This window comes from Scyliorhinus torazame, chromosome 1, assembly GCF_047496885.1.
Source record: "Scyliorhinus torazame isolate Kashiwa2021f chromosome 1, sScyTor2.1, whole genome shotgun sequence".
Lineage (NCBI taxonomy): Eukaryota > Metazoa > Chordata > Chondrichthyes > Carcharhiniformes > Scyliorhinidae > Scyliorhinus > Scyliorhinus torazame.
The window spans coordinates 232,612,163-232,631,347 of record NC_092707.1 but is presented as its reverse complement, the minus strand read 5'-3'; the positions used below and the strand labels follow the sequence as shown (position 1 = coordinate 232,631,347).

Here is a 19,185-nt window from a genome sequence, read left to right as displayed (position 1 = left end):
GCTTCATCAACGACCTTTCTTCCAACAAAGGCCAATGTGAGGATGTTCGCTGATGATTGAATAATGTTCAGCACCATTCGCAACTCCTCGGACACTGAAGCAGTCCACGTGCAAATGCAGCAAGGCCTGTAAAATATCCAAATTGGGCTGACAAGTGGCAAGGAATATTTGTGCCACATGTGCCAGGCAATGGCCATCTACAATAGGAGAAAATCAGACCATCGCCCCATGACATTCAATGGCATTATCATCACTGAATCTCCACTTTCAAAATCCTGGGGGGGTTACCATTGAGCAGAAACTGAATTGGACTAGCAAGGGATAGCATGATGGCACAGTGATTAGCACTTCTGTCTCACAGCGTCAGGGGTCCAAGTTCATTCAGGACTTGGAGTTTGCACGTTCTTCCCTTCCATGTGGGTTTTTCCCGGGTGCTCTGGATTCCTCCCACAGTCTAAAGCTGTGTAGGTAAGGTGGATTGCTCATGCTAAATTTACCCTTCATGTCCAGGGATGCGCAGGTTGGACAATGGGGATAGGGCGGAGTGGGCCGGAGAATTAGCCTAGGTAGTATTCTTTCGAAGGGTCTGTGCTGACTCGATGGGCTGAATGGCCTCCTTCTGCATTGTAGTGATTCTATGTTCTATATAAATACTGTGGCTACAATAGCAGGTCAGAGGCCGGGAATGCTGCAGTGAGTAAGTCACCTTCTGACTCCCCAAAGCCTGTCCACCACCTACAAAGCACAAGTCAGGAGTGTGATGGAATTGTCCCCACTTGTCTGGATGAGTGAAGCTCCAACAATACTCAAGAAGCTCGACACCATCCAGGACAAACCAGCCCGCTGATTGGCACCCCTTCCACAAACATTCTCTCCCTCTATGACCGACGAATAGTGGCATCCATGTGCACCACCTACAAGATGCACTGCAGCAACTCATCAATGCTCTTTAGGCAACATCTTCCAAATCCACGACCACTACCATCCAGAAGGGCAAGAGCAGTACATACCTGGGAACCCCACCAGTTGGAGATTCTCCTTCAGGGCACCCACCACCCTGACTTGGAAATATATCGCCGTTCCTCCACTGTCGCTGGGGCAAAATCCTGGAATTCCCTCCCTAACAGCACTGTGGGTGTAACTATAGCAAACAGGCTGCAGCGGTTCAAGAAGGCAGCTCACCACCACCTTCCCAAGGGCAATTAGGGTTGGGCAAAAAATGCTGGCCTAACCAACAAAGCCCATATCCTGTAAAAATGAATTTTAAAAAATCCTGGTCTGGTAGACATAGAAATATAAAAAATGGAGCTGGAGGAGGCCATCCAGCCTTTCGAGCCTGCTCCACCATTCACTATGATCATGGCTGATCATCTCACTCAAATAACAAAGAACAAAGAAATGTACAGCACAGGAATAGGCCCTTCGGCCCTCCAAGCCCGTGCCGACCATGCTGCCCGACTAAACTACAATCTTCTACACTTCCTGGGTCCGTATCCCTCTATTCCCATCCTATTCATGTAATTGTCAAGATGCCCCTTAAATGTCACTATCGTCCCTGCTTCCACCACCTCCTCCGGTAGCGAGTTCCAGGCACCCACTACCCTCTGCGTAAAAAACTTGCCTCGTACATCTACTCTAAACCTTGCCCCTCTCACCTTAAACCTATGCCCCCTAGTAATTGACCCCTCTACCCTGGGGAAAAGCCTCTGACTATCCACTCTGTCTATGCCCCTCATAATTTTGTAGACCTCTATCAGGTCTCCCCTCAACCTCCTTCGTTCCAGTGAGAACAAACCGAGTCTATTCAACCGCTCCTCATAGCTAATGCCCTCCATACCAGGCAATATTCTGGTAAATCTCTTCTGCACCCTCTCTAAAGCCTCCACATCCTTCTGGTAGTGTGGCGACCAGAATTGAACACTATACTCCAAGTGTGGCCTAACTAAGGTTCTATACAGCTGCAACATGACTTGCCAATTCTTATACTCAATGCCTCGGCCAATGAAGGCAAGCATGCCGTATGCCTTCTTGACTACCTTCTCCACCTGTGTTGCCCCTTTCAATGACCTGTGGACCTGTACTCCTAGATCTCTTTGACTTTCAATACTCTTGAGGGTTCTACCATTCACTGTATATTCCCTACCTGCATTAGACCTCCCAAAATGCATTACCTCACATTTGTCCGGATTAAATTCCATCTGCCATCTCTCCGCCCAAGTCTCCAAACAATCTAAATCCTGCTGTATCCTCTGACAGTCCTCATCGCTATCCGCAATTCCACCAACCTTTGTGTCGTCTGCAAACTTACTAATCAGACCAGTTACATTTACCTCCAAATCATTTATATATACTACAAAGAGCAAAGGTCCCAGCACTGATCCCTGTGGAACACCACTGGTCACAGCCCTCCAATTAGAAAAGCATCCTTCCATTGCTACTCTCTGCCTTCTATGACCTAGCCAGTTCTGTATCCACCTTGCCAGCTCACCCCTGATCCTGTGTGACTTCACCTTTTGTACTAGTCTACCATGAGGGACCTTGTCAAAGGCCTAACTGAAGTCCAGATAGACAACATCCACTGCCCTACCTGCATCAATCATCTTAGTGACCTCCTCGAAAAACTCTATCAAGTTAGTGAGACACGACCTCCCCTTCACAAAACCATGCTGCCTCTCACTAATACGTCCATTTACTTCCAAATAGGAGTAGATCCTGTCTCGAAGAATTCTCTCCAGTAATTTCCCTACCACTGAAGTAAGGCTCACCGGCCTGTAGTTCCCGGGATTATCCTTGCTACCCTTCTTAAACAGAGGAACAACATTGGCTATTCTCCAGTCCTCCGGGACATCACCTGAAGACAGTGAGGATCCAAAGATTTCTGTCAAGGCCTCAGCAATTTCCTCTCCAGCCTCCTTCAGTATTCTGGGGTAGATCCCATCAGGCCCTGGGGACTTATCTACCTTAATATTTTTTAAGACACCCAACACCTTGTCTTTTGGGATCTCAATGTGACCCAGGCTATCGACTCACCCTTCTCCAGACTCAACATCAACCAATTCCTTCTCTTTGGTGAATACTGATGCAAAGTATTCATTTAGTACCTCGCCCATTTCCTCTGGCTCCACACATAGATTCCCTTGCCTATCCTTCAGTGGGCCAACCCTTTCCCTGACTACCCTCTTGCTTTTTATGTACGTGTAAAAAGCCTTGGGATTTTCCTTAACCCTATTTGCCAATAATTTTTCGTGACCCCTTCTAGCCCTCCTGACTCCTTGCTTAAGTTCCTTCCTACTTTCCTTATATTCCACGCGGGCTTCGTCTGTTCCCAGCCTTTTAGCCCTGACAAATGTCTCCTTTTTCTTTTTGACGAGGCCTACAATATCTCTCGTTATCCAAGGTTCCCGAAAATTGCCGTATTTATCCTTCTTCCTGGCAGGAACATGCCGGTCCTGAATTCCTTTCAACTGACACTTGAAAGCCTCCCACATGTCAGATGTTGATTTGCCCTCAAACATCCGTCCCCAATCTATGTTCTTCAGTTCCCGCCTAATATTGTTAGAATTAGCCTTCCCCCAATTTAGCACATTCATCCTAGGACCACTCTTATCCTTGTCCACCAGTACTTTAAAACTTACTGAATTGTGGTCACTGTTACCGAAATGCTCCCCTACTGAAACATCTACCACCTGGCCGGGCTTATTCCCCAATACCAGGTCCAGTACCACCCCTTCCCTAGTTGGACTGTCTACATATTGTTTTAAGAAGCCCTCCTGGATGCTCCTTACAAACTCCGCCCCGTCTAAGCCCCTGGCACTAAGTGAGTCCCAGTCAATATTGGGGAAGTTGAAGTCTCCCATCACCACAACCCTGTTGTTTTTACTCTTTTCCAAAATCTGTCTACCTATCTGCTCCTCTATCTCCCGCTGGCTGTTGGGAGGCCTGAAGTAAACCCCCAACATTTTGACTGCACCCTTCTTATTCCTGATCTCTACCCATATAGCCTCACTGCCCTTATTAACATAGAATTTACAGTGCAGAAGGAGGCCATTCGGCCCATCGAGTCTGCACCAGCTCTTGGAAAGAGCACCCTACCCAAGGTCAACACCTCCACCCGATCCCCATAACCCAGTAACCCCACCCAACACAAAGGACAATTTTGGACACTCAGGACAATTTATCATGGCCAATCCACCTAACCTGCACATCTTTGGACTGTGGGAGGAAACCGGAGCACCCAGAGGAAACCCACGCACACACGGGGAGGATGTGCAGACTCCGCACAGACAGTGACCCAAGTCGGAATCGAACTTGGGACCCTGGAGCTGTGAAGCAATTGTGCTATCCACAATGCTACCGTGCTGCCCCTTTTCGTGCTGCCCTCTGAGGTGTCCTCCCGCAGTACAGCTGTGATATTCTCCCGAACCAGTAGCGCAACTCCACCTCCCTTTTACATCCCCCTCTATCCCGCCTGAAACATCTAAATCCTGGGACATTTAGCTGCCAATCCTGCCCGCACCTCAACCAGGTCTCTGTAATGGCAACAACATCATAGTTCCAAGTACTAATCCAAGCTCTAAATTCATCTACCTTACCCGTAATACTTCTTGCATTAAAACATATGCACTTCAGGCCATCAGACCCGCTGTGTTCAGCAACTTCTCCCTGTCTGCTCTGCCTCAGAGCCCCACTGTCCCTATTCCCTAGTTCTCCCTCAATGTTCTCACCTTCTGACCTATTGCTCCCGTGCCCACCCCCCTGCCATACTAGTTTAAACCCTCCCTCAATAGCTTGTTCTCGCTTTCCCCTCATATCCTTTGATCCCTTTAACCCCCAAGAACTATATCTAACTCCTTCTTGAAAGCATACAGTATGTGGGCCTCAACTGCTTTCTGGGGTAATGAATTCCACAGGCTCACCACTCGCTGGGTGAAGAAATTTCTCCTCACCTCAGTCCTAAATGGTTTATCCTGTATCCTTTGGCTATGACCCCTGGTTCTGGACTCCTCCACCATCGGAAACATCCTTCCTGCATCTACCCTGTCCAGTCCTGTTAGAATTTTATACGTTTCTATGAGATCCCCCCTCATTCTTCTAAACTCCAGGGAATATAATTCTAACAAACTCAATCTCTCCTCACAAGTCAGTCCTGCCATCCCAGGAATCAGTCTGGCAAACCTTCACTGCACTCACTCTATGAAAAGAACATCCTTCCTCAGAGGAGACCAAAACTGCACACAATATTCCAGGTGTGGCCTCACCAAGGCCTGTACAATTGCCGCAAAACATCCCTGCTCCTGTATTCGAATCCTCTTGCAATAAAGACCAAAATACCATTTGCCTTCTTTACCGCCTGCTGCACCTGCATACTTACCTTAGTGCCCCAGCTCGATTATAATTGGTCAATTGTCCCCATCCCTGTACCGGCAGCTGCTGATCCATCCAGTGTGAATAATACCGGTTTTAAGGAAAATACTTTTTTACGGAATGAACTCGACCCCAACACATTCCGCAAACACGGGACTGATTGTACCGGGGCACCAGGTCTCGTTGCACATTCTGCTCTCCTAATTTATGGCCATTCAGATATCAATCTACCTTCCTGTTTTTTGATACCAAAGTGGGTAACCTCACATTTATCCACATTATACTGTATCTGCCATACATGTGCCCAGTCAGCTTGTCCAAATCACACTGAAACATCTCTGCATCCTCCTCACAGCTCACCGCCCACCGAGCTTTGTGTCATCTGCAAATCTGGAGATATTACATTTAGTTCCTTCATCTAAATCATTAAAAGGCAAAGTCGCTATAATACCAGATGACCATATATATTGTGAATAGCTGGGGTCCCATCAGTGTACTAGTCACTGCCTGAAACCTGGGGAAAGACCCATTTATTCCTACTCTTTGTTGCCTGTCTGCCAACCAGTTTTCTATCCATCTCAATACACTACCCGCAATCCCATGCACTTTAATTTTACACACTAATCTCTTCTGAAAGTTCACATAAACGGCATCCACTAGCTCTCCCTCATCAACTCTACTAGTTACGTCTGCAAAGAATTCGAGTAGATTTGTCGTTTGGAAATCCATGCTGACTCTGTCCAATCCTGCCACTGTTTTCTAAGTGCTCTGCTATTAAATCTTTTAAAATGGACTCCAGCGTTATCCCCACTACTGACGTCAGGTTCACTGATCAATAATTCCCTGTTTCCGCTCTACCCTACTTTTTAAATAGTGGGGTTACATAAGCTACCCTCAAATCTGTAGGAACTGCTTATAGAATCTTGGAAGGTGACTGTTATAACCAACCAAGATTCTATTAGCTGGGGGCAGTTGGCTACCCTTTGCTGTTTGAGGAATATGAGCTCCCACAATGAGGGGGGAGGGGATGACAATCATTAACAGTGCAGCTCTAAAAACAGTGCTGGCCAGGATGGTACCGGCTGGAGAGGGAACCAGTAGTGAACTGCTGGTGATGCGCACATATTGTTGTAAATAAAGTTACTTTCTGTTTGACTCTACAAACTCGTGCTGGATTCTTCCTGGCCCTCACAAAAGTGTACCACCAATGCATCCACTATTTCGAGGGCCACTTCCTTAAGTACTCTGGGATATGGATTATCAACCCCTGGGGATTTATTGGCCTTCAATCCCATCAATTTCCTGAACACCATTTCCCTACTAATACTGATCTCCTACAGTTCCTCCCTCTCACTAAGCCCTGTGTTCCACAACATTTCCGTTGGGGGTGGGGGGGGGGCCTCCGCTGTGGCCTGGCCCGCAATCGGGGCCTACCAATCGGCGGGCCGGCCTCTCGGGCTGGGGGCCTCTTTTGCTCCGCGCCGGCCCCTGTAGCCCTATGGCATGTTGCGTAGGGGCCGGCGCGGAAAAGGAAGCCACCGTGCATGCGCGCAATTGCGGCGGTCGCAGTGCGCATGCGCAGACCTGCGGTGCCCATTTGACGCCGGTATTGGCAGCTGGAGCGGCGTGGGTCACTCTAGTGCCATGCTGGCCTACTGAGGGGCTCGGAATCGCTGCTCCTGAGGGCCTGTTGACGCCGTCGTGAAACCCGACGGCATTTACGACGGCGTCAACACTTAGCCTCAATATCAGAGAATCCTGCTCAAAGGCTCTCGACAATACAACTCTCGGGGAGATGCTTATTCCTGGGAATGCAGCTCATACAACCAGTGACATTGAGTCTTGGTCTTGTTCTGAGATCCAACCTCCTTCCTTTCAGTTAAAGGTACTTTTATTTTTTATTGTTTAGGGGTGAGATTGAGATCCGTTATTTTCCCAGCCTCGTGTTTCCCCAGCTAGATTATTATTGGCTGTTACACAGAGGGAGCCTCGAAAAAGTTTGATGTCTCTTCTAAAGCTGTTGTGTCAGGTGATGCCAGGTATCGAGAATGATATCAGAATGGGCAGTGCTTAGGGCTGCTTGTTTCGACTTCAGATGGACAACAATATGACCGATATGGTTAGCCTATTACACTCCTGTTAAACGCGAAGGTGCTTCTCAACAGTCCGCTCTCTCTCTTTCCCCCACAACGCTAGACTCAATGGCCTAATGGCCTCCTTCTGCACTGTATGTTCTATGTCTATGTACTAACTCATTGAACAGGGACGTTCAAGTGATTTCATGTTGCTAAGGTGTGCAGCCAGCACCAACTATCAGTTCATAACCTTGTTACTTTCATTCCATAAAACTGGCATTTCCGGTAAAATGTTGCTACACGGAAAGAGGAGTTATCTGTATTTAGATGGTCAGCCGTTTCTTTGTTCCTCAATATAAATTTCCCTGTTTTTGATTGTAAGGGGCCTACATTTGTCTTTCCAATGTTTTTGTCTTCATATACCTCGGGGCTGTACGGTAGCAAAGTGGTTAGCACAGCTGCCTCACAGCTCCAGGGTCCCAGGTTCAATTCAAGCCTCGGGTGACTGTGTGGAGATTGTACTTTCTCCTCGTGTCTGCGTGAGTTTCCTCCGGGTGCTCCGGTTTCCTCCCACAGTCCAAAGATCTGCAGGTTAGGTGGATTGGCCATGCTAAATTGCCCCTTAGTGTCCAAAAGGTTAGGTGGGGTTACTGGGTTATGTGGATAAGGTGGAGACGTGGGCTTAAATGGGGTGCTCTTTCCAAGGGCCGGTGCAGACTGGATGGGCCGAAAAGCCTCCTTCTGCACTGTAAATTCGATGAAACTTTTACAGTTTTTCAGTTTTTATGTTCCCACAAGCTTACTGTCGTACTCTATCTTCCCCTTCCCAATCAATCCCTTTGTCCTCCTATTCTGAATCAATTACGTTGTCCTCCCTTGCTCTCCTGGGCTGGTATAGTCCTGGGCTGATATGGACTTGGCCTGGCACATTCCTGGGCTCATATGGCCCTGGGCTGGTATAGCCCTGGGCTGATATAATCCAGGGCTGGTATAGTCCTGGGCTGGAATGGTCCCAGGATGGAATGGTCCTGGTTTGGTATGGTCCTGGACTGGGACGGTCCTGGGCTGATATAGCCCTTGGCTGGTATAGTACTGGGCTGATTTGGTCCTGAGCTAGCATAGCCCTGGGCTGGCACAGTCCTTGGCTGGCATAATCCTGGCTGGAATATTCCTAGGCTGGTGCAATCCTGGGCTGATAAAGTGCTGGCCTGATATGGTCCTGGGCTGATATGATCCTGGGCTGGTATACCCTTGGGCTGATATATTCCTGGCTTGATGTGCTTTAGGCTGGTATGGCCCTGGGCTGATATGAATTTGGGCTGGCATAGTCCAGGCCTGATATAGCCCTGGGCTGGCACAGTCCAGGGCTGGTATGGCCTTGGGATGGTATGGTATATATCAGTATGTTCTTGCCTTTTCCCTGAACCTTTGACAGTTCTTTCAAATAGACTCACCTTCTATCCCATTTATTGGTTGGGATGTCCAGGCTGCCATTGTGCTGATATCATTCTCTCCCTCATCAAATATTGTCCCAATTCTATTGTCACTCGGGGTTGCCTGAGAAGGAGTGATTATTGTACTGATGTCCCGGTCGTCATCCACGGAAGCTTCTGTCTCAGTATTAGCTCCTGCCTCCTGATCAAAAATAAGTGGATAGATTGTAGTATATATGAGACCGCCAGACTGCTGTGTTTTCTCAATGAAATTTGACTCCATGTTTTCCTTATCCATATGTGTAATGATTTGCTCCACATCAGGAGACAATGTGGTGCTCTGTTGCTGTTCTAATTGCTGACCATTTGCATCCAAGTGCAGCTTCTGACTGGCTGGTTGTGTAGTAAGAGGCTCTGCAATGCCAGGAGTAGTAAAGCCATATTCAGGCTCTTTTTCAGTTGGAGGGGCACGTTCAGGTTGTGGAGCAGGAACTGTGGTGCTAACAGTGATTTCATCTGCAGCAACCTCCTCCTCTGTTTCTTGTGTGTGTTCAGGTTGTGCAGTTGGAGAAGATGTAGTCCTACTAACATCCTCATCCACAGTAACATCCTCTTCAGTTCCCTCATGAAGATATACCTCAGTTTCCTGCATGTGATCAGATTGTACAGTTGACGTCGCTGTACTACTAATGGTTCCTTCACCTTCAGTAATAATAGCTTTGGCTTCCCCTGTATGTTCAGGTTGTTCTATAGAAGAAACTGTGACACCAGCTATGCCCTCATCACTGGTCATCGGTAGTATGTCAGATGAAATAGGGGTGGTCGTGATAATCTCTCCTGCAATTATATTCTCACTAGTGATTAGAAGGGTGGTTATAAATGCAGGGCCACTGATCTGTTGTCCACTTTCAGTCGTGTCTCTTTCAGAACTAGTCTGTGGCACAGATGTGGTCTCTTTCTCCAAGAGGAATGTCTCTGGGACCGTGAGTGAAGGTTCTGTCACGGATAGGTGATCAGTCTGGACACTCGTAGTTACAGTTAGGATGGGAACTCTGTGTGTGCTCTGTGCCAGAGTATCGGTCATGATTTCATCAATGGTTTCTCCAAGTGTTCCTTCATAAGGGATAGTTGGAATCCTCTCTATCAAGTTGCCATCCACAAATCCTTCAGTAGCAGATGGATTTCCAATGTTGTCCTAAAGAAAGAGAAAACAGATACATGTTTGGGAAATGTATCATTGTGATACAGACCATAATAGTGCTACTTTAATTCAACTACAATTCTGGATCTCCCTGCATCGCAACCTTCCTGCCTACTTTTCCAACTTTCTTCAAAATCCTCCTCAAGTTGTGTCTCTGGCTCCCACCCTAACCCTTTCCTGGTAACCTGCTTGTCCCTCCTTCATTTGTTAATGTAAAGCTCTTTTAATAATAATGTTTATTATTGTCACAAGTAGGCTTACATTAACACTGCAATGAAGTTACTGTGAAAAGCCCCTAGTCACCACCTTCCGACGTCTGTTTGGGTAGACAGAGGGAGAATTCGGAATGTCCAAATTACCTAACAAGCACATCTTTCGGGACTTGTGGGAGGAAACCGGAGCATCCACACAGGCACAGGGAGAACGTGCAGACTCCACACAGACAGTGACCCAAGCCGAGAATCGAACCCGGGACCCTGGTGCTATGAAGCAACAGTGCTAACCACTATGCTACTGTGCCACCCCACGTAATCTTTATAATGTCTTTCTCTATACAAGGGGGCTGATAGGAAGGTGAGCTGGTACAAACTTGCGAAGTTTAATGGAGCGACTAGTACTCAAAAGGTACATCACAGTACGTCTGACTCCACAGCACACCTTTTTAAAAACAATACTCTCAAATCTAATGAGGTGGCGAGGTCTCCTCCCTGGGCTATTTACCCCATTTATTATTAGTTTATATCTAAGCCATTTTCATCATTTGAAAGCTATTTATGCATCCAATTATAAAACAAAATAACAAAAAAAGGTATAGCTTTCTGACTGGTCTGCCTTGTTTAATTCTCCAAGCTCATTCTAAATCTAAATTATCAACTTGTCTCTACATCCTTGACATTAAGCATCACGTGGGTGGAATACTGGCAGGAAACGCTGATGGGCATCTGGTTTGCCTGTAACAGAAACCATCTGATTTTCCTTACGCTGCGCTCTGTAAAGAGAGACATTCTGCCCCGACTAATGCAAAAATCCACCATCCTAAAGTGAAAGGGAGGAGAGCGGGCTGCTCCAGGTGATGGAGAAATGCCGCAATATTGACCCCATGTCAACTATCTGTCACAATCAATTCACTGTTCACATATGGGCGACTAAACACAAAGACCCTTGGCAGAATGGAGTGCGTCTTTGTAAACATGACACTTAGGGTCCGTAGTGTACCAGAGACGATAAATTCTTTTTAAAACTGTCAAAGAAATTCATAGGATACAGGGCACAATACCGGTTTGATGGGAGTTGGAGCCATGTTGGGATCCAGTTGGTCGAGACCATCAGATGCTGCAGGAAGCACATTAATTTCTGCAGGGAAAGAATCAATAAATACTCTGTGTCATAAAACTTAAAAATTCTTTAATTTGAAAATTCCAGAATTCCTTAAATTCAATCATTCAGTAACCTCTTTATCCGGAGTGGAAGAATGTGGAACTCGCTACCATGCGGAGTAGTTGAGGGTATAGCGTGTGTACAATTAAGCTGAAGCTAGATAAATACGTGGTGGTGAAGGGAATTGAAGATCATGCTGATAGGGTTAGATGAAGTAAGATGGGACAAGGCTTGTGTGGAACATAAACATCACATGGACTTGTGTGGCTACACCGCTCCTTTGTGTGCCTTTACGAACAAGAGCGGAGAATCAACGCCATTGGCGGCGGCGTGGTTGGCGCGGTGCCGGTCGCGGGCCGCTCTACACGGCAGGCCCGCCGTTTCTCCGGTCCGGATGGGCCGAGAGGCTGTAAGAAAAAAACGATTCCCGCCGGCGCCGTTCCAACCTGCTCTGAGCCAACGGGACCTCGGCGTTGAAGGGTCAGGTGGCGGCCTGTGGGGGGGAGGGGGGGCCTCCAATGTGGCCTGGCCCGCGATCGGGTCTCACCAATCGGCGGGCCAGCCTCTCTGGCTGTGGGCCTCCTTTCCTACGCGCCGGCCCCAGTAGCCCTGCGCCATGTTGCATCGGGGGCGGCGCCACTGCGCAATGCGTGGATCCTGCGGCACACAGTTCGCGCCGGGATCGGCAGCTGACGCGGCGTGAACCGCTCCAGTGCCAGGGCCAGAATTACTCCTGGCAGCGGCCCATTCACGCCGTCGTAAAATGCGACAGCGTTTATGATGCCGCGGACACTCTGCCGCGGACACTCTGCCGCGGACACTCTGCCGCGGGATGGAAGAATCCCGCCCAAGGTTCCTGTTTACTGCAACTACTTTCGATTTTTAAAAAATCATGGGCGTCACTGGCATTTATTGCTCATCGCTGACTGCCCTTGAACAGACTGGCCATTTCAAAGGACATTTAAGAGTCATTATGGACCTGGAGTCACATGTAGGTCAGACCAGGTAAGGATGGCAGATTTCTTTCCCTAAAGGACATTCATGAACCAGATGGGTTTTTACGACAATGATTTCATGGTCATCAATCGACTTTTTGTTGAATTCAAATTTCACCATCTGCCCTGGTGGGATTCAACGCCAGGTCCCCAGAATTCCCAGGTCCCCACCTTTGACAAAGAGTCATTCAGATTCAAAATGTTAGCTCCGTTCTCTCTCCACAGATTCTGTCAGAGCTGCTGAGGTTGGCCAGTATTTTCTGTTTTTGTTTCAGATTCCAGCATCCATAGTCATTTGCTTTTATTTTAACCCCAGAATATCACCCTGGGTCTCTGGATTACTCATCCAGTGAAAATACCACTACACCATCAGTTCCCCCAGTCAGTAAGTGTCAGATCCAACCATGAGTCAGATACAATTTGAGTTAACGGAAAGGGAATCTCCCTCTACTTTGCTCCAACAATGTGCATTTGTTCCGACCTCTCCTCACTGTAGCAAAACACATTTGTTGATCCCTGCTTGTTGCAAGTTCAGTGTGACATTTTCCACTTCCCTCATTAACTGTCATTGTGGTTTGAGAATGACAACTTCATACCAATTCAAGATGTACAATGAGAAGTTCTGTGCTGTGGCCTAATGGCCATGGGAAGTGGGTGGACACAGCTTTTCAAGTAATTTTAATGAGAATATTTAGAGCTGGCAGAGGGGGAAAATTCAACCTGCATTGGACTGAACTCAAGATTCCAAGGCCCTCCATCACCCAGTCAGTGTTGACTAGAACAGCTTTTATCGATGCTATTCTAATGAGATGAAATTCCTATTAATCTGAACTGAATAAATTTACCTCAATAGAACTGTTTTATGTTTCAAAATTGTAGAATAGTTGAAAGACGTGGCAAAGCTTAAAGCTAACTGGAAAAGCGCATTGTGTCAAAAATAAAGCACTACTGTCTACAGTGGGCTATTTATTGGCTTCTCATCACAGCGCAAATCGGATTTAAGTCAGTTCCTGTGACCTGTCTCCGTGGGGTGTAAAGGTTACATATTCTGGCAGGGGTTCCAAAGGTATTGATATCTGAGGATCAATTGCTGCCACTGGAGACCGATCGCATCGACCAGTCAAAGTGCTGCAACTACTTAATGTGTCACGTCATTCAATTCAATTTTAAGCAGTGTGTGGAGCTACAACCCCACATAGTTGGCAGCTGTGGCATACTGTGAATGTCTGACCATGTAAGTACAGTTATGAGAGGTGCACATTCAATGTCCTTGTACACCATTAAAGAAGCTATGTCCTGAGCAGCACTGCATGAAGTCAATACACCATTAGGGGCTGATCAGTGGTCCCTAGTATAACAATCCCAATTGTTCAGCTTTCTCAACTTAAATATAAATCAAATGAAAAAGATTATATGACAATATCCCTTTGGACAGGTTGATTCTGAGGAGAACAGGAAAGTCTTTATTTGCTTTAAATCCACTTGCTTTGCTGGGTTATGGGCAACTGCTTCACAAAATATTGTGTGCTGGAAATGGAACCAGAAGCTTGATGTAAATTGGGAAATTTGGCGGATGACATGAAACCAGGGAGGGGGAAGGGAACAGCAATTACTGACGTAAAAATCTGTCACTAGCAAAATTTATCAAATCAAAACTGACAGTGGAGTGATATATGAAATTTAACTGGAAGATACTGCAGGTTGAGGGGTATAAACCTCAGCACTCATGGAAAGGGTTAAATTGAATCTGTTAGTAAATGGTGTATAAACATTTAATTCAGAGCATCATTACTTCAAAATGAACTGTATAGGACAAGGGGCACAAGCTCAAACTGGGAAAGGGAAATGTCAGGGAATTCTTCACAATGTGACTGCCATAAGGAATCGACTTTGAATAGGCCAATGGAGGCAAAAGCCAGGTGGAGGGAGAGCTGTCAGCTTTCAATTCATGTCCTCTGTTGGCTGTACTTTGTTGTAGCTTTGGGAAATTTTCAAAAATAGAAGCCGTTCTGATTCATCCCTTATCGGGTTTCAGCAAAATTGGTCATGACAGGAGGGACTGTATGAATTAAAAAGAAACTGAAGACTGACTAATCTGGCATTCACTGGACCAGTAATTACTACAGCCCCAGCCTAGACAGTGTAGGTGACTTAGCTGGGAAAATTGAGTTTCAGACGGAATTCTATGATTCCCAGCTTACCATGGAGATTAACTCCATAATGTGCTTTATTTTATTTTGCTTGGGTTCCTGTCCAGAAGTCTGTTTCCCATTTGGGTGAGGAACACTCTGGGGCAGGCCACTGTCCTATGTCGGAATTCCAAACTGTTCCTGGGAGCATGACAGGAGATGGAGTCCAATCACAATCCCACACATGGGGTCCTAGCCTGGAATCCTGGTAGACCCAATTCCTGATCCATAGAATCACGACAGAGAATCCTGTAGAATTCCTGCAGTGTAGAGGGAGGCCATTTGGCCCATTGAATCTTCACCGAACCTCCGAAAGAGCATCCCACCTAGGCCCAGATCCCCGCTCTATCCCTGTAACCCCACCTAACCTTTGGACACAAAAGGGAACTTATTTAATTTAGCATGGCCAATCCATTTAATGTACACATGTTTGGACTGAGGGAGGAAACCAAAGCACCTGGTTGAAACCCACACAGACATGGAAAGAATGTGCAAACTCCACACAATCATCCAAGATTGGAATCAAACCCAGGTGCCACCGTGCCACCCTGAGGGAGCTGTTCGACGTGGAGGGTCCGGTCCTTGGGGGAAGCATTTTTGCTCCTCCTGATCCACAAGCTGTGCTGTAAAGGAACTTCACTTCACCCTGAAGCTGACTTTGCCTCCCTTCACTACTGGATTTCCTGCGAGGCTTCGGAAACCTGACCGCTTGGGTTTAAACCTGGAAATCTGCCTCTGCCAGCTTCATTATCATATTGAATTGGCCAACCCACCTCTTGGGAGTGTGTTGACTAACCCCCGCTTGTCCTACATCCAATAAACCCAGACAGAGGTGGATGAAGGTGATTGGGGTTGAGTTTTGATATTTTAAAAATGAAAACATCTCACCCAATCCCAACCCAACTGCTTTGGAAGATTCAAATCTACGCTTCTGTTTGTTTTGCTGATGGGGGAGATGACTTTCTCTGTATAATATAGATAGAATAAAAAAATAAAGTTGTATTAAGTGGCAGATAACTAAATGCTCTTTATGAACAGACAGTAGATAAACAAATTATTCTAATGAAGCAGTGTGCCTACACAGATCACATCACCATGGTAACACTGTTTTAAAAAGAACAACTTTTTGTATGTTGTTTTAATGAAGTGGAATCCGCATGAAACATTTATTTTGCAATTGCCTTTTAGTTCTAAGGTCCATAATGGATTGTTCATTTAAAAAAAAAATCTTTTATTCATTCTGTTGATGATCGAGTACAGCACACCTTTACTTGAGACAGCCACTAATAAATGCTAACTTGTATCTCTCTCATGATAATCCTGCTGGTTGTTATCATTTACTTGCACATGCACCTCAATGGCTAGCGTATGCATTTTGAACCTGTGAGATAATGACAACAATAGTGGCAATCCTGTGGAATTCAACTCACATCACAGCTCTATGTTTGGGAGGTCAGCTCTTAATGGAGGCCAGCTCACCAGTATAGTGGTTGTACAGTCCCATCATTAAAACCCAAAGGATTGGTTTTTGAAATGATGTAAACTGCAGAAGGCATAATGTGTAGACGCTGAGGGTATTTGAGTTTTCCTATGAAATTGATGCTGGGGAAGGTACTTCTTTCAGTATGTCAGCAGTGGCTTACTTGGCAGTTCTCTCTCTTCTGAGTCACAGGGATGTGGGTTCAAGCCCCACTCTAGAGATCTGAGCTAAAATCTAGACTGACAGTACAGCTTTTTAAAAATAATCTTTGCGTCACAAGTAGGCTTACATTAACACTGCAATGAAGTTACTGTGAAAAGCCCCTAGTCACCACATTCCGGTGCCTGTCTGGGTACACAGAGGGAGAATTCAGAATGTCCAAATTACCGGAGCACCCGGAGAAAACCCACGCAGACACGGGGAGAACGTGCAGACTCCACACAGACAGTGACATCAGCCAGGAATCGAACCTGGGACATTGGCGCTTTGAAGCAACCGTGCTAACCACTGTGCTACCGTGCCACCCATTTGCGCAATGCACAGTAACAGGTGCAGTTTTTACTGATCAACTATTAAACTGAGGCCCTCTGTCCCCTCTAAGGTGGATATAAAGACCTCATGACACATTTCAAACAAAACATATAGAACATTTATGACACAGAAAGATGCCATTTAACCCATTTTGTCTATGCCATCAGAAAACGAGCCATCCAGCTGAATCCCACTTTCCTGCTCTTGGTCTCGGTTGCAGTCTTTCAAGTTCATATCCAATTTATTTTTCAATGCAATGAAGGTTTCTGCCTCCACCACCCTTTCAAGCAGCGAATTACAGACTCTGACCACACTCTAAGTGAAAAGATTTCTCCTCTACTCCCTCTAATCCTTCTGCAAATTACTTTAAATCTATGCTCCATGTAATTGATCTCATGCTAACAGAAATGGCTCTTTTCTATTTATTTAGGCCCCTCATAATTTTATACACCTCAACTAAATCACCCAGCAATCTCTCTGTTGCAAAAAAAACAAGCCCATCATATCCAATCTTTCCTTCTGGCTAAAATTATCCATTCTTGATAACATCCTCATAAATCTACTCTGCTCTCTTTTTTTTTTGTCAGATCACATCCTTCCTCCAATGATGACCAGAATTATAAAGCAGTACTCCACCTTGGGTTTAACTACAACATCATGCAGTATTAGCATAACCACCGCTCTTTTATTCTATGCCTTGGCTAATAAAGGACAGCATCCTACATGCCTTCTTAAGCCTCACCTATGTTTCCTGCTACCTTCAGGGATCGATGGACATGCACCCCAAGGTCCCTCTGCTCCTCTAAACTCCCCAGTATGAGGTGTTCTGCATTAAATTCCTCTCCCATCCACTTCAGAAAAAGTGTAGAAATTATCTGGTCACGATCACATTCATTTGTGGGATTCTGCTATGTACACATTTGCCGCTGTTTCCTACATTACACAATCCTGCGCTATGGGAAGTCATAGATCATAGAATTTACAGTGCAGAAGGAGGCCATTCGGCCCATCGAGTCTGCGCCGGCCCTTGAAAAGAGCACCCCATTTAAGTCCACACTTCCTTTTAAAAAAAAATATATTTATTAAAGTTTTTTAACACAATTTTTCTCCCTTACAAACAATAACCCCCCCCCGTAACAAAAAAAAAAGAGAAATCGCGCAGAGCAAGATATATACATGGCAAAATGATATATTTACACAGCTTTGTACACTGGCCCTCACCCGTACGTGCCAGTTTCCCCAACCCTTCGTGTTATCTCTTGCTCATCCACCCTCCCAGGCAGTCCCCCCTTCCCCCCTCCCCCCTCTCCCAGGACGTCCCCTCCCCCCCTCCCCTCTTCCCCCCCCAAAGTTGCTGCTGCTGCTGCTGACCGACCTTCCTCTAACGCTCCGCGAGATAGTCTAGGAACGGTTGCCACCGCCTGTAGAACCCCTGCGCAGACCCTCTCAAGGCGAACTTGATCCTCTCCAACTTTATGAACCCAGCCATATCATTTATCCAGGCCTCCAGGCTGGGGGGCTTCGCCTCCTTCCACATTAGCAAGATCCTTCGCCGGGCTACTAGGGATGCAAAGGCCAGAATGCCGGCCTCTTTCGCCTCCTGCACTCCCGGTTCGTCCACTACTCCAAATATTGCTAGCCCCCAGCTTGGCTTGACCCGGACTTTCACCACCTGAGATATTGCTCCCGCCACTCCTCTCCAGAACCCCTCCAGTGCCGGGCATGACCAAAACATATGGACATGGTTCGCCGGGCTCCCTGAGCACCTTCCACATCTGTCCTCTACCCCAAAGAACCTACTCAACCTCGCCCCCGTCAAGTGCACTCTGTGGACCACCGTAAATTGTATCAGGCTGAGCCTGGCACACGAGGAGGAGGAATTAACCCTACCTAGGGCATCAGCCCAGACCTTCCTCGATCTCCTCCCTCAGCTCCTCCTCCCATTTACCCTTCAACTCTTCTACCAGCGCTTCCCCCTCTTCTTTCAACTCCTGGTGTATTTCCGACACCTTGCCCTCCCCGACCCATACACCCGAGATCACCCTATCTTGAACTTCTTGTGCCGGGAGCAACGGGAATTCCCTCACCTGTCGCCTCACAAAAGCCCTCACCTGCATATATCTAAAGGCATTTCCCGGGGGTAACTCAAACTTCTCCTCCAGTGCCCCTAGGCTCACAAATGCCCCGTCGATGAACAGGTCCCCTATTCTTCCAATCCCCACCCGATGCCAGCTCTGGAACCCCCCATCCATTTTTCCCGGGACAAACCGGTGGTTACCCCTGATCGGGGACCACACCGATGCTCCCATTGCACCCCGGTGCCGTCTCCACTGGCCCCAGATCCTTAGCGTTGGCTCCACCACCGGGCTCATGGTATACTTTGTCGGCGAGAGCGGCAGCGGTGCTGTCACCAATGCCCCCAGGCTCATTCCTTTACAGGACGCCATCTCCATCCTCTTCCATGCCGCCCCCTCTTCCCCCATAACTCACTTGCGGATCATCGCCACATTTGCTGCCCAGTAGTAGCTCCCCAGGTTTGG

General features: G+C 46.9%; 1 protein-coding gene across 3 annotated transcripts in view; it reads right to left on the bottom strand.

The window, feature by feature from the left end:
* LOC140419383 (interphotoreceptor matrix proteoglycan 1-like) overlaps nucleotides 1-19,185 on the bottom strand; it is a 226,334-nt gene that overhangs the window by 67,399 nt on the left and 139,750 nt on the right. For all 3 annotated transcript variants that reach the window (XM_072503256.1, XM_072503260.1, XM_072503269.1), the window contains exons 10-11: nucleotides 11,350-11,426; nucleotides 8,894-10,067 (exon numbers count right to left, since the gene is read on the bottom strand). In XM_072503256.1, coding sequence (XP_072359357.1) covers nucleotides 8,894-10,067; nucleotides 11,350-11,426 — 1,251 coding nt within the window. The remainder of the gene's footprint in view (nucleotides 1-8,893; nucleotides 10,068-11,349; nucleotides 11,427-19,185) is intronic.